The sequence below is a fragment of the Plectropomus leopardus genome, chromosome 22 (genome assembly GCF_008729295.1).
Source record: "Plectropomus leopardus isolate mb chromosome 22, YSFRI_Pleo_2.0, whole genome shotgun sequence".
NCBI lineage: Eukaryota > Metazoa > Chordata > Actinopteri > Perciformes > Serranidae > Plectropomus > Plectropomus leopardus.
Genome location: NC_056484.1, coordinates 6,996,537 through 7,018,016, shown reverse-complemented (window position 1 = coordinate 7,018,016; position 21,480 = coordinate 6,996,537). Strand labels below are relative to the sequence as shown.

The following is a 21,480-nucleotide window of genomic DNA, read 5'->3' as shown; positions in this document are numbered from 1 at the left end:
TTCAAATATATCAACAATTGAATTGCAGTCCATGTAAATGAACATACTCAGCCATTATTTGAACAGACTGTGTATATTTGGATGTAAACAGAGCTGTACAGTAATCATAGACTGAAATATTTAGTGTCAAGCTGCTAAGATTCAATGTGAGGATGATGGCTCTCATAATAAAAGTGAGATATATAAAGTACAGTGAGGTCCTGCTGTGCCTGTACACTGTGTGCCAGTACAAGTTCTACAATACTAGTTACTGATACATTTCTGTGTTTCTGTTACTGTGCAGATTCCTGGATATCAACTGTAACTGCTCTTACTGTAAATGATAGGGATTTTGACTCTAAAACAATATATACTGTACATCATGGGTTTAAACAAATTCAGTGTACAGTTGGTTTATCTTCCTACCCTACTACCCTTCTCTGGATTAGCATACTTACTGGTGGATGACAGAATAGCTTGTATATGGCTATTAATAGTCAAAGTTTTAAACATGTGGTTAACACCATCAAACAGTCTCAGTTGTTTCAAAACTGTATGGTGAGGTTGAAGCAACAAAACTCCTTGGTTAGGTTTAGAAAACTGATTGTGGTTTGGTTTTAAACATGTAGGTTTGTTGGGTTGCAACAGTATACCAGTTTCGTGGTATACCATGGTTTGAAAATTGATGGTTATCACATTGTGTACATTGACTTATAAACGGTATTGAGAAAAAAAAACAAAAAACAACTAGAAGAATGATCTCCCCTGCACCTGTGCATCTCCTTTCCTTCCTAACTGCCGGTCAGACTTTCAACACGTATTTCCATTTGAAAAAAATAAGTTTAATGATAATTAAGCATTTTTTTAACGAAAAAAAGCAAAAACTTGTTTACCTTCCTTTCAGTCCAATTGCATGCAATGATAATAACAAAAATTGCCTCATTCTGTGATTCCATGAAACCCTAATATTTTCTGAGATGGTTATTACACCAAAGAACTCTCATATCCTTGCAACCCTATTTCTTACTAACACAACATATCTCATGTGACATTTGTCATGTGACACACTATAATACAATAACTCCACGTTAACTTTTAGTTTTCACTCGGGATGTTAGGATGTTCTTCTGGTGCAAACAAACTTTGTCGCCTTTTATACTGTGTTGCCTGACATCCTCTTTTGCTCCCGTCATAACAACTAACCCTAACCCTCGAGGTAGCAATAAATGTAAATATGTGTCAATACTTTACCAAAAAAATCCTTGTAACCCCTTTACTTCTGATGCAACTCAAAGACTAAGACAACACAGGTGAATTGGGAAGTACACTATACTGAAGTAACATCAAGGACAACATTAAAAGGGCTTGAGTTGTATAACTGGGATGTCCCTCTGAAGCAACAGAACACATACAGTACAGGATCTCCCATTGTTTCACCAACAGAAGATAAACTTCCTGGAAAACAAGATTTCTCAAATGGATTACATCCGCACGCAACGACGGTCACAATGTCAAACTCTACATCCACAACAAAAACATCTCAAAATTGGATTGCCCTTTCACATTTTAACAACTTCTACACCCTGCATGCCAACACATCTGCAGTCTAATCTTCACCTACAACCAATCCAATCAGCAGAAACGCTTTTTTCTACAAATGCAAAACTTGTCACTGTCAAGTCCAAAAGACATGTTTGTGTTAAAGTTCTAACGTAGCTGCAAAGTTCAGGACATTAAAACTTTGACATCCGTCACTGTTCATGATTGTGCAGCTGTAAGCTTTTAAACTGTATATGAAAAAAACACCAAATATTGAGTGTGTATTTAATCTTGGTTATGTTGTACTACATTTTCTCTATGTCGGTATTCTATTTTTTGCTCCTGAAATGACCCAATTTTAGTAGCGAAATTCATCTAAATCTAAAGTGTGTGTGCGTGTGCGTGTGTGTGTTTGTGTGTGTGTGTGTCTGTGAGCATCTTACCTTGGATAAGAGCAGTGATCTGCTGGGATTTCGGTGCAGGATGATCTCTCAGGATATCCAGAGCTGTTCTCCCCTGACTATCTTTCAGACTGGTGTCAATCTCTGCAACACACACACAAACACACACACACACACACACACACACACACACGTAAATACAGCATATGCATTGTTGTTACACATAAACAGCAGGGCAGAGGTCACATCACAACAGCCGTGATTTTGCTGAACATGATAGACCTACTGTTTGCTCAATAACACTGGACTACAGACACAGAAGCACAGTACTCTCACATACTGTATATACTGTACATGTACATGCTCTGACTGAGACCTGAGATCTGCTGACACACCCACTCAGTCACAAAACTCCACTCAGCAAAAGATGAATGAGTCACATTCACCCGAGGATGGATGTGGGATGTTATTAATTCATAAAGACTCTTACAAGCAGCAAACACGCTTTTCATCAAGTTTTAGACCAGAGTTTCTCGCACTCTCACGATCAAATGCACATTCGCACCATGCTCAATCACAGTCCCAGACAACGGCATACAAACCAAACAACACTCAGACACAAATAAACACAAAACAAACTGGAGAAGGTAAAATAAATAACTCATTCTTCTCTTTCTTCCATCATCAGTCTTGATTTACCTGACTGTTAGCCTGTTTAATCCCTTCCTGTGCTCGCTGATCCAATTCAACATGAAAAATAAATGTCATTTCAGTCACTCTGCTGAGCTCCATAAAAGAAAAAATGAATAAAATGCGAGAGAAATCGCATTTGGCCCTCATGTAATGTGCCAGTTTTCTCTCTCTTTCCTGCCTGCTTTATACACATTTCATTGCTTTGCTCTTGCTTTTAATTTCATAGGATTTCCTCTTGTGTTTTGTGCATTTATTGTAAATTCAAAAACAGAATGAAAAATGAACTGTACTGATGCTGTAAAAAGAAAAAAAAGAGAAAAATCAATATTGCACTCATGTCTCTGCAGTTAATGTGTTGCGACCTCCAGCTGCTGGTTAGCTTAGCTTAAGGTAAACATGGAAACAGCCTGGCTCCCTCTAAAACCACATACTCCCTCAAGGTAAGGTTTAAATATGGACACAGTTGGAGCCTTCTGTCCATAATCTTTGTTCAGGTCTCCACATTCATGCATGTTTTCTAAAATCTTACACATACAGATTAAACAGAGCAGTACCACCGGGCACTGTGGGAGCAGTATAGCCCACAGGACACAACAAGGACATTTTACATACGGCACAACTTTCTGAAGGAGGTTATAGTTTTTCAAAAATGTTACAATGTATTAAACGGCATCACAAACCGCTGCCATTTACAATGCTGCCTCTGACTTTGCCTCTTTCTTAAAGGTCCAGTATGTAGGATTTGGTGGAAATTGTACATAATATTCATAACTTTTCTTATTTCTTATTTGAAAATAAGAACTGTGTTTTTATGGTTACCTTCGAATGAGGCGTTAATATCTACATAACAATCTTCCATGGGGTCTACAATGTTGTTCTACAGCAGACCATAATGGACAAACTAAATACAGCCATTTGCGGGGTTTTTTTTGTTTGTTTTTTAGCTCTCCTAAAGGCTTTGCATGAGATAGTTTTAATTGCCTTTAAAGTAGCAAAAATGCACTCCTAAAGCTCACTAATTAAAAACAAGTTATTTCTCATTTATAAGTTATGTCTCATGCGTAATATTATTTTGGTAAACAACTGTTTCCAATATTAGAAAAGAACTAGAAAATTCTCATCCTTAAATCCAAAACATGACAAAGATCTTTGATGCTACGACTTTATATTTATTAGCTGTTTCCATGCATAACTTACAAGCCGCTCCCCAGCATCCATACAGAGTTTGAAGGATTGTGTTGGGTTCAGAGAATCAGGTCAGCGCAGCCTTGTGTTGATCCAGGATGTTAATAAAATCAAGGCCAAAAGAACATGGCCAGGAAGCTCCATAGGAAACAGGAAGTGCTAAAGGAAAAGTGGGTGGGGGGGGTGGTGGTGGTATCAAAGGACAACAGTGTGCAGACTCAATCTGCTCTAAATAGCAGGAGTGTTAATGTGCAAAATGTCATTTTTCTGACTGCTTACAACCATGATCTTTGCTCCAGTTTTTAGGTCGAGTGACATCATTAAACCGAGACACCACATATCATATCCTGTTGAAGTTTTAGCGCCACCTCCTGAAACAACTGAAAAAAAAAAGTTGTTGTGGATTTTATCGCAGTGAGACGGATGCCTTCAGTTCACCTGAGGGCAATTTCAACCCACAATCTGGTGGTAAAAACGTGTGGAGCATCTCACCCCAGGTTAAAATAAAAAAGAGCAACGAGGGAAACAAACAGAGAGTTTTTGTTTTTCCAGGATATATTTATAGACCCACCTGAGTCAAGCAGAAGGCGAACTACATCCATCTTCCCAAAGAGGGCTGCCTCGTGGAGGGCACTGCCATTCTCGGTCTAAGAGAGACAGAGTGTGTGTGTGTGTGTTAATATTCCATCACTTTAACAATTGAACACAGAGACAAAAATAGACATCAAAAACAGGAGTGGACTGGAAAGCACGAAAGGCATTACAAAGAAAAAAGATCAAAAGTGAGCAAGAAAACAATATTTTGATTTGATCCAATGTCTCTTTCTCTCTGGCAGTTTAACGAAAGAGATTCAGCGAGATTTAAAAGAGCCACATTCCCTCGCCTACAAACCAGTGTGAGGCCACACCGATTTCAAACCATTACACAAGCAGCAGGAGCAGTGTGGAAACGTCCCAATTTCCCTCACCATACGCCCGTCCGTATCAGCCTCCAGTGCTTCTAATGGGGATATTACAGATATGATGCAACACGTGGAAACTAGCGAGGGGAGGACGCTGGTAAGCGCCTCATCTCAGATCAACAGTGATGAGAGAGACGATTAATCTGACAAGTCCACTTTTATGAGAGCGACGCTCAGGAGCCACAGTGAGACAAAGGAACAGATGTTTATAATCAGCCTGCATTGGAGCGATTAGGACAAAAGTTTAAAGCCAACAGGTGAGTTTTTACGTGAACATGACGTATTTTAAATTATCTGGATGTCATTAGTTTTTGTTTTTAGACAAATGAAGTAGAGGGTAGTGGCAAATTAGTTTACCTTCATTTACACTATTTTTTTTTTTCCAATTACAGTAACATTACTCCTCTGTTGTGGAGTAAATAGTATTCAGCGTTCAAACTTTAAATCAGATTTGGTGAATTGACACAGAATGCTGAAAAAAACAATATCTGCTGTTGTGACTCTTTACATGCACAGGCTCTATTTCGGGGTTTTATACAAAAGTACTGATCAAGTAATGTGATTGGACAAGAGCAATTCAATTAGTGCTAATATAGAGTGTAACAGCACTGGAACATATTACTATGCATGTATCACTCAGCTCTACAAGGTTTGACAAATAAATGACAAATAATTCTACCTTGTACCTTTCTAAAACTTTAATGACATTAACCATTAATTAACCTGCATTAACAGTCAAAGGCAAACATATTTCCATTAATAACATTTGAGTTGAATAATAAATGCTTGTCAAAAGAGGACAAAGGGAATAAAAGAAGCTTTGATACTTGATTGCAAACCTCCAGGTATGCTAGCAGTGTTAACTCATCGGACTCCACACATGCCTACAAAGCAACCGTCAATAAACTCTTATTTCATCTGTTTCACAGTGAATGGAAACATAAAGGCAAACGTACATGATAGACCAGAGGTGTCAAACATACAGCCCGCGGATGAGAACCCGCTCGCCTAAGAATTCAAACCAGGCCTTTGGATTACGTTGCAAAGTTTGAAGTTTCTAAGAAGTCATTAATATTAGAGTCCGACCGATTTTATCTCCTAAAAATGAAATACACAATACCTGAATTGACTGCTACATTTTAGCTGAGGGCTGTTGCGCTGACTATCAGCATGGTTGTTGTGATTTTACTTAATTGTAGCCCAAAAAAGCAGAACCACAGCAGCTCGTCCCAGCACAGCTACCCCTGCTGCCAGGAAACGTCATCACAGCTCATCAAGGCATTGCTAAAAAAAGACAGTCGCAGGCCAATGGAAAAAACACAATACCTCAGGTACACACACTATGATAGGCTATTTATTCAATACTGATACAACATCAAAATCCCTGTGCTTTCAAGTTGAAAGGTCATGACCAGTGACGACAGTTCAAAAGGTCATAAATCATACTAAGTTTCATGTCTGCCACTTTGATACCACTATGACTGTAACACTTCTGCTTTTCATGCACATTTGTGGGACATCATGTTTCTCTATGTCCCTATGACACACTGAGCGTACTGCCCAGTGCACCTCGCTCGAGGCTAAAACACCCATCAGGGACACCACAGACTTGAACTTGTACCGCACACTCATGCGTACATGCAGCCATGACAAAAATCATACTGTCTCACACACACACATGCATATGCTGAATGCGTCTCATCCTTCACGGTTGGCTTCCTGACAACACAGATGAAAACCTGGACCAAACCAAACTCAGCCTTAATGAAGACAAATTATCTGGGCGACAGCCAGGTCCGCTGATACGCGGCCGGGAAATTCAACTCAACGCGACACTGCACCAGATCAACGCACTCGTCCTCTGCAGGGAATACTAAACTTACTGTTTTGCTTTCTCTGCAACAAAAAGTGTCATCCCATAATATGGCAGATGCGGCCACTCCTATATCCTGATGAGGTCAAAGGTCAATTGTCCAGTTCTCTTAGGGGGAGAATACTGTGGGTGTAAATCCAAAGTGAAAACCGATGACTGGTCACATTTGCAGCTTCGCTGCATCAAACTGTGGAAGTTTGGCCCAAGGAGACAATGTTTTACCCACATGCGAGCGAGAGGAGGTGGGAGCGCAGGAAATGATCCCCCCACCCCCCTTTTCCTCACACACACCACTTGCCCTCCTAACCTCCTCCCCTCTACGGTCATCGCTATACCACTTCCCGTCCCGTTTCCCATGGTGATCACGCAGTGATGTCACAAGGAAACTGAGAAGGCGATTCTTACTCTCTAAGAGTTTCCGGGCATTGAAAGGCAGATGACTTTCTGTTTCAGGGCTGCTGGCAGAAAAGTAGCAGTCTCTGTTGATGTTGGGATGAATATAAATGCTTGAGTCCACTTAGAAAACGCCGCTGAGTGTGTATGTGTGAGCGTGTGTGTATACTAAACCCTAGCCCTGTGTTGTTGGCTACCTGCCCAACCCAGCAGCAGGTTCCTCTATAGGGATTTCCCCTCATTATTATGGAAACATTTGGAGGAGGAGAGAGAGACAGAGAAAGACACAGAGTGAAGGAGAGAGAGTGACTGCGCTGCCTCGATAAATTATTCATTCACACTTAGACAGACCTTTATGGCTTGACTCCAATTACTGACCTGCACTATCGTTCTCTCTCACACACACACATTAAGTGCTTTCCACTCATGACAATTTACAATGTGGACATCTGTGATTGGCCCACAGAATCGACCCTGTACGGTCAACAGTATAGATCTCATACTGCGGCCTTAAATACAATATTCAAGTATATTCAATTGTACATTAAAATGAGTTTTGAGCCTAATTCTTGTAATAGTTTGTAGTGTTACCACTGTACTAGATTTAGCGTCTTCATCTGTTCATCTGAAGACAGAGGCAACAACAGGTTGTTTCCACATTTGTAGTGTCTAACCATCAGAGCACGGCTACATATGTTTTGTTTTACTGGATCTGAACATTACAGAGAATAACGAAAAACCTGTGTATCATGGGGGGCTTTCACATCAGGGACCAGGGCCAGGATCCAAGTACACTTGACCCCACAGTTAACTTTGTTTGATTAGTGTGAACACCATGTACCAAACCCGGGCATGGTACATGGTGATCCACTTAAAAAGGTGGGCTTGAGTACAGTTCCTGTGTACTCCAGTGCAGTACACATCAGGTGTGAACACCAACTTTAACAAACAATTATGGGGACTGCTATTTAACGCCACTACAAGGAGTTTATTAATCATTTACAAAACAGTCTCAATACAATACCGATGCCTCTAAGGGGCTATTTTTTGCGTTTTTTGCATGAAACGTTAAACTTTTGTTGCGGTTTGGCCTTTTGTTCACACCACAGTGGTGCTTTGGGGGCCTGAAAATGCAAACTGTTGAAACCATCTACTGGCCTGGTATGCATACTACAGCGTTCTAGGTTGTTTTTGCAGTGTAAAAACGCAAAGGAAAGACTGTTCCCTTTTTAATAGGGCCTCTCTTGTCTAAATGTGGCCTAAATCAGGGAGCAGAATAACCAGACACCAACAGGCCCATATCCAACTTTGCTGCCGCCTTCAGCCTGCAGTCAGAGCTCCAGCGGGAGGCTGAGAGCTTCATGCCCGACAGCAGCGGTCCCTCTTCCAGCCAGGAGGAGAGCTATGCCTCACTGTTTCAGCGGTGCCTTGGGCAGCAATGTCCATCTGCTGGACCCTTTTCTACAGTGTAGCACAACAAAATGTCACACAGGTCGTGACACAAGTGTACTCGCGTATGGGACACTATTGCTAATATTGTGAATGTACATACAGGTGTCAAGACTACATGGACTGACGTGACTGACATTACATTGCGAACAAATATTTTTTGCCTCTTCTCTTTCTTAAACAAAGCTTTTTTAAAAATATCCAACCAGGTCAATTCATCATGTGATTGTTAGAGATTTTTCTAAAAGATGAACTCCTAAATAATCATGTAATTCCATAAAACATATCTCACCTATCTCTCATCACAAACAAAGCCCCTTTATGGAAAGCATTAAATCAGCCTTTTTCTATACTGTTAGTGTAGCTGAACATAACTGTGCTTAAAGAGACTTTTTATACATCTGTGCAGCAATTAAAGCAGATTTGATAATTAGTCATTAAAAGCAAAATATGTAACTATAATTTACGACTCAAAATTATGCCCCTGAAACACATGAAGTGGTAAAAAAAGATTAAGGGGAGTGATAGGAGTCACTTTCAGCTATCCAAGAAAAAAAAAGAAAGATTTTTGTATTAAATAACAGTTTAAAAACCTCAACGCAGAGTTGATTCTTGGTTTCTGAAGCCAGAATATGTGTGCGACACATAATAGGGATCCTCCACAAACTAAATCATAACCTGCACTGAATGTTTAAATGTTAGTTACATTTGATGACAGTCCCAAAAGAAATTTATGTTCACAAAGTACTGTCATTTCACACAAAATGAACGAGTTTAACCCACCAGGAGGCCAATTCTGCTCACCATCTGTGCAATATAATCAAGTAATGAGCGTTAGGCCTTTTTCTGTCTGTCTTTGAGAGGTGATGGAAAAAAGGGGAAAGATGGTGCTGTTTCTGCACATTATGTTTAGCCCAAAAAGGAGATAGAGCAGAACAAGAGTCTATGGTAAATTGCTGAGAAGATCTGAGGTATCAAAAACTTGCAGTGCTGGTCATCGCTCGGTAAAGAGACACAAAAAGAAAGAGAGAGAGAAATAGAGAGAGAGGTTTCTAGCAGTGTGTATAGAAGAGAGCACGAAGCAAATCAAAGGCGTGTAGTGTTCATCTTCACTAGACACATGAAGCCCGAGGCCAAATCCCTGCAGAGATACACAGCCCTCCTCTTCAGATCATGCACATACACACACACACACACACACACACACACACAAACGCAACAAGGGCAGAAGGCAGAGAAGATGGGCGCAATGCCGCTGAGTCATGCTTCTCCTCGCTGTGAGAGCACCAGAATGACTCTCATATCCAACAGGTCAAGTTGTTTCTGTCTTTCCAGGGATGACACACACGCAAACACACGCTGCCATTAACCCTCCAAATCCTACAAACTGCTGCTGCAACATGTCTGTGACAGATCTGAACATATTCTAAAGGGCAGGGGCACCATGTGACAAAGTATTTTCTACAACCAGATTTGTTTTCTTGCAGTCAAAGATCCTCCTCAGCCTCTAAGTGCACAGCATGAAGTTATTTTACATGCTTCACATACTGTACATAAACTGTACTTACACAGCCAGGGAAAGAGTGAACACGGCATCTGTTAGACCATATGTCTTTGTAGCAAATGAACATCGAGTCAGATCAGAGTTTGACAACAGCAGAAGTCAACCACAGTAACAACTGAACATTCAGGTCATCCAAAACTTTCAGGGTGAGAAGAGAGTTTTCTATATAAAGCCTTTGTGGGTTTATTCACGTTTGTCGAGCAAACTCAGATATTGATTGCTCCCTGCTGCGGTGGCTCCTCAGCATCTGAACTGTCTTGTTTCTTGATTCAGACTCGACGGCTTCCCAAGGCTTTGAGTCTGACTGAGGCATCAAACCTTTGAAGCTGGGTTTCCTTCAACTGTTCATGATCACCTAACAGCACTGACTGGAGTAAGGTAAAACGAGACCCCCCCACAGACATTTAAGTGCATTCAAACACATATGTGGCTTCATAAACCCATAAAAGCACATAGACGCAATGATTTCTCAAGTTTTTTCATTAAATATCACCACCAATCACACCAGATGCAGATCTGTCTACTTAAAGTACTCTAATAATCAGAAAACCTTGTCTAAGATAAGTTGTGCTGTTTGTGTGCACCCCGGCATCAATATAACAGCAGCCTGGGACAAACAAACGCCTTGTAATGTGAGTAGTACAGCTTTTCTGATCACACAAGAAAACGACTGGGTCTTAAGAGACTTATAAATACAGCATAGGGCTGTTTTTCCGCTCTAAACAGTCAAGAGAAGTGAGCAAAGTCAAATAGTTCAGTTTGTCAGAGAAAATCGTCTCAAGAGAAACAAAACAGTGTAGAAGAAAGCAGCAAAGCGTGGCTGTATTTTGACAAGGCCTCACGAAAACAAATGGCCCAGAAAGGGTCGGGACAAAGCTGCATTTGAATCGTCCAGAGAACTTTGAATACACGATAAGACAAAATGTAAATGAAGGAGGAGGAGGAGGAGAGCAGTCCAAACACTGCGCAGTAATGAAGCACCATAGCCTGTAAATGACTCCGTATTTCCCTGACTTGCAGGTGTATTGCATGTAGAGAGGAGAGAGAGGCGACAGTGACTTTCAGGACCTCTCAGGAACACCCTGTCCTCCTCCTCTTCCTCCTCCTGCTCTCTCAATCTTTTCTCCCAATCAATTATTCATCCCTCTCCACCACCACACCATGGGAGGCATGCACCGCGTAGACACGCTCTCTGAAGACGCACACACTTTTTAAAGGAGAATCTGCCAAGCATTTACGCCTGTGGTGGATTATATACACACAAAAACAAAGCTGCTGTACCCTCTTTGATTAAAAACACAAGACAGCAGCTTCTGAAATATTCACATACAGCAGAGATGAGAAGGGGAAGGAGATTCAGAGTCTCAGAGATTCTGAAAGATTTACTCAGACAACAGGACAGAAAGAGTCACCTTCTCCACTCGCAGCAGCATCAGATAATAAAATGTCTGTCAAGTCCCACTTTAGTATTCGACTCTGTTTAAGAATTGCACCTACGGACCAAAAATGTTTAAAGCTCCCCTCCAGAGGCGTTTTAAAGCATGTAGAAATGATCAATATTTTGTCTGACATGGTTTTTCAACATAAAAAGTTAAAAACAAATATTCTAAAAAGGGGCTTGAAGCAGATCTACTTTTTCTCCGTCATTAAGAAATTCTGGGTTTGGCTTTCATTCTGCTCACCAGTGCTACTTACGCTAGTTGACCAGTAAAAGAGCATTGCAAATTAAGATGCTTAGTGTTAGGGGAAACATCATAGAGATTCACCCATACATGTTTGAGCCTTAGTCAGACTCAGATGAGAAGTCTATTGTGCAGCAAAATCGGCGACTAGCAGACGTATCAGAATGGTTAGTGTAGTTAGCATCTTTTTATTATTGCACCATTTTAATTTAAATACTTAAAGACTGTGCTGCTACATGTATGCGACTCCTTTAATTTTATTTCATGTTCTTAACAGAGATTTTTAGATGCAGAGTTGTCTTTAACAAGAGGTTTTTAGATATGCATTGTTTTTGTTCTGTTGCACTGCTGTGTGCTGGGATAACAATATTTCACCTTAATGTATGCAGATACTTTAGAAAAATGAAAAATAAGTCCATTGGATATATTTTGCTGCAATAAAAATAACTAGAGTGAGGAGAACAGACTGAAAACTGCATCTTATTAGATAAAAAAGAAGTCAGAGTAGCCGAGATCAAACTTTTTATGGGACATACATCTTGAGCGGATGGGATGTTTAACTTGTTCCTGTATCTTTACAGTTATTGTACAGGAAATGTCTACATACCCTAAAAAAAATTTCACCCCAAAATACAATATAACAAACTATTTCTGGTCATTTTATCCAGATTTTTACAGTACAAAACTTAGAGTGGTATTTCCAAAACCACATATTTGTACAACTCACAAACAAAGCGTCTAAAATAATCCAATAACCTTAAGGTGAGCCATTTTCTTTGAGAACTACTTCCTGCTTAAGTTCACCTTCAAGCTGTCCAATTTAAAAAAAGAGACAGACAACAACAGGATCTGTGGATTAGTGAATGTAAAGTCAGTCCTGTTGTAAACAGACATTACCATTTTCAAAACCAATTTTGTCTAAAGGAACTTGGTTTGCCTTAAGACAAAAACAGAAAATGAAAAAGCCATATTCTTATGTTGTTATCATTTTTTGTCTGTAAGGAAAGTATAATCTGTGCCAGAGATCTGTTTAATCCCTGGCTGCTGAATAGAGGACACTAACAGCTAAAAGCCATTAATTTTTTTCTTACCACACAGTTGACGTCCATGCCGGCCTCGAGCAGCGTCTGGACGGTGCTGTGGTGTCCATTGCGTGCAGCCAGGTGAAGCGGAGTGTGTCGCCGAGTGTGGCAGGTCATGAGGTTGGGGTGAGCGCTCACCAACATGCGCACCACCTGCACACAAAAACACAGCCACATGTCAGGGACAAATGAGGAAAGTTTGAAGAAACTGGGCCATTAGTCACTTTTTTTTGTAGAAAACAGTAACACGATGAAGTTTTTCAGAGAAAGCAATATTTTTGTAGTCAGCATCTGAGAATCAAAGAAGCAATGTTATGCAATCACACTCAGAGAAAAGAGAAATTCTGCACCTGCAGAAGCCTCTCCAGTCCATTATGCTTTTGTATTTTCCCTTCAGCATACTCAATAATAAAGTGTTAGAAGGTGCTCAAGTTAGAGCGACTTCAATGTCGATGCTCGCAACTGGTCAGGTGGATGCTATGGCGGGAACTCTCCCAATGCTGAGCTCGCTACTGCTCAGAATCTGGCTACCTATGACGTCACCAGCGGGCGTATCCCTGTTATTTTGTCTTTTACAGTCTATGATTCTGAATGGTAAATCTGCCACCATTATTATTGTAAACATTTATATGTGAGGCTTGAACGTAAAGCAAAAGTAACTAATGGGGTCAGGGTTTAGCTGAAGATGGAAAAAAAAGTGGTTTTTTTTAACCAATCATTAAAGGAAATATACTGTCGGTCTGTTTATTCTTTTTGCAGTGCAAGTTCTTACAGTATAAGACCTGTCAATCATCTCGAGCGCAGCAGGAGGCTGCGTGTTGTGGTGCTGCAGATACCCTTTTGTTTGATCATGGATGGTGCCTTTAATAACTCAGCTCAACAGCTCGCAGTTCTCTCGAAAGCATCCTCCTTTAAAGTGTGTCTCAGTGTGTGTGTGTGCTCCGTGTGTGTGCACTAAACTTTTGCCCTGTGTTAGTTACATGCAGCAGCAGCTTCCACCACAGGGATTTCCCTTCATTATTATGCAGAGAGGGAGATCGGCAGAGAAATGCCGCTGCCTTTATAAATTATTCATTTATACTCAGACAAACCTGTATGGCTTGACTGCAATTACTCACTACCTCAGCAGAGAGAACGTGTGATTGCATTTGAACATCAGCAGGCACTTGTGGCATACGCCTCTCACTGTGACTGTGTGCTTTTTGTCACATCTTTGACAAAAGAGTGAAGCTGCAGTTCTAAAACTGCCTGCCTGCCTGTCTGCCTGTCGGGCACAGTTAGTGTTTGCAGAAGTGTTCTTTATATCATATATCCACCATATTTAAAGTCATCAATATCTCGTGCTCAGTGGTCCTTGTCGCTGCTAACACCCGCTGTTGTCCTGGGGACGGTACAGATTGAGCCGCCGGCTGCTTCCTCTCACATGCCAGGATACGTAATGCTTGCAGGAGTTCACACGTGCCTCCCAAAGATGCCACTCTCTCAAATCATATAAGTGGCTGTTTCAACAATAAAAACATGATCCCTCACCAGTTTCCCACCCTGTTAGTTACACTGCTTACTTACTGGTATTTTCCCAATGTGCTATCTTAAATGACTTACATTTTTTAACAAATTTTGTAAAAGTTGCAATTAAATTTTCATTGCAAATTAAATGTTATTAGGGGTGTGCTGCCCTTGTAGAGACCGTTATGAGGCCTGTATGACATTCTCATTAATTTCTAAAGTCTTGAATTATTCTGGAGGGTACCGTCTTTTCTCTGTATCGAGACTTGAGCTTCTCCCCTATGGACGCACCAAAAGGTCAAGGCTAACAGGGTGACATATTACTTTATCACTGCTATCAAACTGTGAAATCCCCATGTTCCTAATGTTGGGTACCTTTCAAAAATAAACCCACTGGTACCGTAATTCCGTTTTTTTTGGTACTTTATTCTCTGTAATAACAAAAATGTCATTTCAAAAAAATGGGTTCAAACTCCAGCTGCTGGGAAAAAGTGTCAGGAGAGTCTGTGGGATGACAAAAGAAGTAGAGTGTGCTGCTCTCTGGTGCTCTGCTCTGCCTGGATTGCAAAAGTAGATATATATTTTCATATTATTCTGTGCCTATTTACTGGGCATCAACCTCATGTTTGTGTGCATACTGTCAAATAAAAAAGAGGCATAAATAAACCCTTCAGGTCCTAGTTACGCCTGAGAGATGTAGCTGAGACGTGAGCCTGTGTGGAGATGGTTGAGACAGATACAACAGATTAAAACGAGAGAGCTCGGGGCGCCCATTAGCTCACCATGTAGAAAAGGCTATGTCCTTGCCGCAGAGGCTACGGATTCAACTGCAAAAATAAATACATAAAAACTACGACATGAATACATAAAAAGCCAAAAAATAATCTAAAAAATAATAATAATAAATAAACAGCACTGTGTAACGCACTGCTGTGAACCGCTTTTCTTCTGTCCCCCAATGTCTCAGGTACCAACATTTTGCCCAAAATGATTTAACATCAATCAGTATTCTGTAGTACTTGCATTTTTTGGGGGGGTTTTTAGGACTTTTTTCACATTTCTGCTTTAAGGAAGAGGGAGAAAGAGGAAAGGCACAGCAGCATGCAGAAAAGGGCCCGGCCAGATTCAAACGCAGGCCATTGCAGTAGGGCTCAGCCGTACCGGGTCGCCCCGGTAGTGACTTTATTTAGTCAGCTCCCCTTGAAACTACAGAGATCAGTACCCACAGCCATAGTGCCATCTAAGGATGAGTCTTCCAGGTAAAAATTAATGGGCTAATTTGTTAACAACTAAACTGGATGGTGATAGCGGGATGTACTTCAGGTTTAACATTATGCTGCAACTTTAATTGTGTTGTATTTTACGTTAGCTTACCTTATCGGTTTTAAATATTTCAATATGTTTTATGAATGTTTAGTTCAAGTTTTTCATTGCACCAAAAAGAAATTTAAAGTTGAAAGTTATCTGAACAATGTTTATCGAAGTTTATCATCAAAATAATAATACTTTTTACACATGCATTTGAAATTTTCTTTCCAACCTTTTGCATAGAATTACCAAAGTACGATACAGTGCCAAATTCTTGCAGTATTTGTATGATTTCCACAAAACTGACAAATTTGCACCGACCTGCAGCCGTCCATACAGCGCTGCCAGGTCCAGAGGTGTCTCCTGCTGGCTGTTTCTCATGGTGGGGTCGGTCAGCTCCTGAAGCAGCACTGAAACCACCTCAGAGTGTCCGTACTGGGCGGCGCAGTGAAGCGCTGTTTCCCTCTCATGGTTCTGCAGAAGAATTAAATTAAAGGAGTGACAGATGGAGAGGGTGAAGAAAAGAGAAAGGTGGATAAGAGAGGAGGTGGGAGTGGATGTAGGAATTACAGGAATGGCGAAGAGTGGGAACAGGGCGATGAAGTGAGGAGAGCAAGAGAGGGAAATACATGATGAAGAAGGATGGAGGGATGCAGTGAGGCAGCAGAGAAGGTCGAAAATAAAGAAGAAAGGCAGGTGAAGCAATGACAGAATCAGACATGGTGGAGGTAAAGGATGGGAAATAAATTGATGGCAATTAATAGCATAGAAAAGGAGGTGGTGAGTAAGAAGTAGGACAAATGTGGGTGAGAGGATTGACATATAAAGGAGGAAAAGAAGGAAGAGGACAAAGCAATTAGTTTTATTTATTGGAACATTGACACAAGGTGAAATTCAAGACGGAGAGCTACACTCTGTGCAGATGTTTCTGCTACACATATGAAGCACATGTCTCGGTCAGTGTAACATCCTGCATGTTCAAATTCCAGAAGCGTGTCGGGTTTGTGAAGAGCTGTCAGGGGAAAATCTATAGCTTCCTGTCCGTGAAATAGAAACTACCACTAAACACAAAGCATTTTTCTCAAACCCTCTGTGATTTTTTTGGTCTAACTCTTTGCTCTACACTCACAGATTGAGCCTGTCAGAGTCCATTCAATTGGACAATCAACATATTCAGAAGAAAAGACCATTTATTTAAGAGTTTGTACTATATTTCAATCATCAATTTATATTTCAAAATGTGCACACTATACACATCATGTTACTCAAAATACAAATGCTTTTTATTGGTATCTTTAAACTAATTGCTCACGAGTTACTGTCCGAACTGCTGATTTATTTGTTTAAATTATGTCTGCATACACCTTATGTGCACAGACAGATATTTTAAGTATGCATTACTGTATAGTTTTTATTAGCAATTTAAACCTCTCAAATGAAGACATATTTTATATCATCATAACTGTGTTCCACTATACTGTCTTTATTATCTGTTTACACACCAGCCTGCAATTACGGGTACTCAATGTCAAAGTTATAGACAAATACATTAATAAAGACTTACATCTGTTTACAACGTCGATGGCACAATATGAGGAAAATATACGATATGCAATAAAGCTATTACTTGTAATAAAAATACAGATAAAGTGTACTCATTTCTGCCTTTCTGGCGCTAAAATGCAACTAATAGCTTGTTGCAGGAAGATAATTAAAGAAATTCCTTTCCAACGCTTTGACTGAATAAAATCAACACTGAATTGAGCACAAGAGGCACTAATAAAACGAAAGAGGGATATTTACATTTTAAATTGCAGTTTTCTTCTGATTTCCTTTTCAACTAACTTGTTGCAGCCCCACTTGCAACTTTTTAGTCTGTTCTAAACTATTTATCATTACGTCATATACTGCTTATGAATGATAACTAAGAGTGTCTACAGGTATAAACAAGTTCTATTTAAGGCATTTAAGTCCTTTGAAAACCCACTTTTAATGAAATTATAGAACAAAATGGCAATAGAAACACATGCTAGAAGTGAAAAAATAACATCTCCAAGTAAACGACATTGATGTCAATTCAAAGTGAATAGTAAAGTAAAATGGCATCAGTGCTAGATGTGCAGTGCTAGTGCAAGATGCAGACTTACTGCTTCATCTAAACACACAGAGGTAAAAAACAGGGACATTGTGTCCATTTCCTTGTTGATTAGTTTTCCTTCTGTTAAAAAGGTGTTTCCTGAAGCACCAACACCACAAATTCTCATGGTGACATGACTTAACACTTGAGGTCCATCCAATCTGCATTTGAGATAATTTAAAACAGTTTAAGGTCTTAAATTGGTAAATGTGTACATATTTAACACATTTTAAAACTTTTAAAGGACCTACACTTACCCTGTAAGTGGGGGGACTTAATGTCAAGTATCACCTTTAATTCATGTTCATGTGAAACAACATGGCTTTGGTTCAGCCTGATTTTAACTGCCACATTTATCAAAGTTACACAGATGTCTTAAATGATATAAGTTGCTTTGGCCTAAAATGTCTCGGAGAGAATTGCGTATGTTTGAAAGTTTATTTTGAACTTGAGAGACTCTCATGTTTATAGGAACTATGGACATATTTTTGGTTCTCCAGGGGCCCCTGCCAGGACAAGAACATAGTTGGTGGTCCCTGGGGTCCTGCAGCTCTGGGTTAAAACAGCCCAGTAATGACTGGAAAACTGGGCAGAGGGACACCCATGAAGGACAGAGACATGATGGAGAGCCAGGGGAGGAGAGAGAGAAGAAGAAAGAGAGAGCATGAGTGTGCCTTACAGGGATTAAATCTGTGTGTGTTCCAATTCACTTCAAAATAGATAATCTGTCAGCCATATATTATACAGTAGATATACACACAAGATGGACGCAGGCACATTCGGGCTTCTGCGGATATTATCAAAGGAGAGAGAATTACAGAAGAGCATGCGTGTGTAGCTGAGCTGTTGCTGGTGTTTGTCCAAAAGTAAAACCTACATTTTGAGTAAGTGGCTGAAATTTAACACGAGGTGATGTAACAGAGAGGGAGGAAGAGAGGGAGGAAAAAAGGAGGGAGAGGATGAACAAAAGCAAGCAGAGACAGCGGGAGACGAGCTGGAAAGGACGTAGAGGAACTACAGGAATTATTTTAGAAAGAGACAGAATAGGAACCTGTCCCACAAAATCAAACGTCAACAAATCAAAGACATCAATCTTTACTGAAATTGTTAAAATATACAGTATGTGCTGCAACTTCAGAATACCATCAATAGCTTCTGGTCTCCGTTTATGGTGTGCATTGCAACATTATTTGCCATTTTATAGGGAAAATTGGTAATTTTATGCTCTGTGATCAAATCTTTCATCATGATTCACTTCATTCTGGCCAACACCCACTAAAAAGTCAGGTAAAAATAGAAATCAGCTCTTGGAATCAAGGAAAGTTTTGAGTTGTAATACAATAAGAGACTGATGGCGATGTATCAGCGTGAGCCAAGTGTTTGAAGCAAACTTTGAATGCAGTTTTTGAGTCTGTGGCAGAGGCACAGTCAAGTTATCAGGGCTGTTAGGACATGTGCACAGATTCCAAGGTGTGGACTGACTAACATATTTGTTTAGCCATGGATATAACTTTGCTTTTTGGCTGACTGATTGCTATTTTTACCACTTGGAGAACCAATAAAGCTATCAAAGAATAGTCATTTATCTCCTTGCATCGATTAGACCCCTAAAATTATCTTTCTTCATCCAAATTACATATTAACAAGTTAAAGTCAACACAAAAAAACACTTCAAGCCTTAAAATGGCTTAGATATAACTGCACACTTTTGCTTCATTTAGCATGTGTGAATCCATGAATATGTAAATGAGTTCCAGCCCACAGCTGCTCACCTGCAGCTCGAGCGTACCTGCTCACCTTCGACTTTGCTCATTGCTCTCTACAAGGTTAGAAACGTAATAGATAACAAGAGCCTTCGGCTTGACTATGTTATCAGACAGCGAGTAATGGGCTGTTAATGATAGATAAATCTTGTTCTCTTGGTTGGCTCTCACAGGTTAGTGAAACTCAGCTTGTGAAATACTATAAACATACTATAAACACTAACCCTTGGTGGTCAAAAAAAAGCCTCATTTTCAACAAGAAATAGATTCACATAAACACAATACGCTGAATGAATGATGTAAGATAAAATGGCATTTGAGTCTGATTCTCGAGTAAACACCAGCGTGCCATTTCACGTGATCACAGTTCACGATATTCTATTACATGATCCAAAATACAGACATGCTATTGTTGAGTGACTCATTTGTAAAAATCCTTGATATCTCCCCGCTTCGCCCTCCATTCCTTATCAAATTCCCTCACATTTCCTGTCTCTCAAACTTCCACAATAAGACTCCAAAACACCATGACCACACTAGTTCTGCTCAGATCTCATCTCACGCCTTCCCTTACTCTCTTTCCCTTACTCTCTTTCTCCCCAGAGCCTCAGCCCTCCTCCCTCTCCATCCTCTTCCTCCTTTCATGTACCCCTCTGAGCAGCGAGTGAGATGAGGAGATACTGCATGTGTGAATAACTGAGAGAAAAAGCCCCTATATGAAAACACACTTACACGTGATCAAGCAGCATAGAGGAAGAAAAAAGAAAAAAAAAAAAAAAAAAAACACAAATGTGCCTGAGAGCTTTCCCTCCTCCTCAGCCAATCAGATCCATCTTTTTTCCCCTCTGGATCACACACCCCTCCATTGATGGCACAGTGGAAGCTTCCAGAGCGGGTCTGATTGCAGGTCCACTGTACTGTAAGCACAATAATCACACACTCATGCACACTGTAATTCCCATTCATCACAGTTTACTGGTGTAATTGTTGGCTGCATTATGTTTAATAAACTCCACTTGCTCTCCTCCTGTGTGGATATTCCACCATATTATTATTTTCCACTGGAGTGACTCAGTTTCGCCAGGGGATCGTTTAGGTTTCATCTTATCTAATCTGTTGTATATACATCCTTCATCACAGTGGAGTACACTCCTGCCAAGTCCCAAACCACCACAAATGCAGCGCAATCACTCTTCATTTGCCAGCGACAGTATTTTGTGGAGAATACCCATGCAGTGTCTGGGGATAGATCATCGCTTAAAGGTTAAATTCAACAGCAATAGGTCATTTATTTTGACCGTGTTACAATTACAGGTATATTTGAAAGCAATGATAGACAACAAAATATGCCAATATAGAAAACAAGGTGGAAATGACAAATGTCATGACACACAGTGGTGGCATTTTTGGCCACAGGGCCAATTACTTCTGAGGACACCTCACAGAGTATTTTTGCACTTGTAGACTATAACCTTTACACTAGTAGTGTTGAAGAAAAAAATACACAACATAATAAAAAACATAGTTATAAGCAGATGATATACGTAGCACACCGATTTAGGACAATTCTTCGACCTACACTGTTTGTAAGATATTTAAAGAACACTGCCAGTATTTTTCATGGACACTGTTACTGAAGATGACCTAGACATGAAGGATACACTTTTTGTTATAAAGGTGAAATTTTACTCTTTATGCTTCTACTGGGTCCATGGGTGAAAAAAAAGAAAATCTCAAACTTGCCGTAATATATCTGAGTATGGGGATACCAGCTTAAGAAATGTATACTATTATTGTTTATTGTATTCCAATGCAATTAGTATCCTACTTTTCTGCTAGATAGGGTTACATCGTGCACTTCCCTCTAAACAGTCCCTCTCTGTGCTCATGCATGTTTGGAGTGAAACCACAGTCAGATTAATGTATTTGAATAATTTATGGTGGCTTGAGGAGGTACAATTATC

At 40.1% G+C, this 21,480-nt stretch overlaps 1 protein-coding gene across 1 annotated transcript in view; it reads right to left on the bottom strand.

The window, feature by feature from the left end:
* LOC121961353 (ankyrin repeat and sterile alpha motif domain-containing protein 1B-like) overlaps window positions 1–21,480 on the bottom strand; it is a 283,009-nt gene that overhangs the window by 172,750 nt on the left and 88,779 nt on the right. Inside the window, 4 exon segments of the mRNA XM_042511305.1 lie at window positions 1,962–2,063; window positions 4,369–4,444; window positions 12,812–12,955; window positions 15,938–16,090. Coding sequence (XP_042367239.1) covers window positions 1,962–2,063; window positions 4,369–4,444; window positions 12,812–12,955; window positions 15,938–16,090 — 475 coding nt within the window.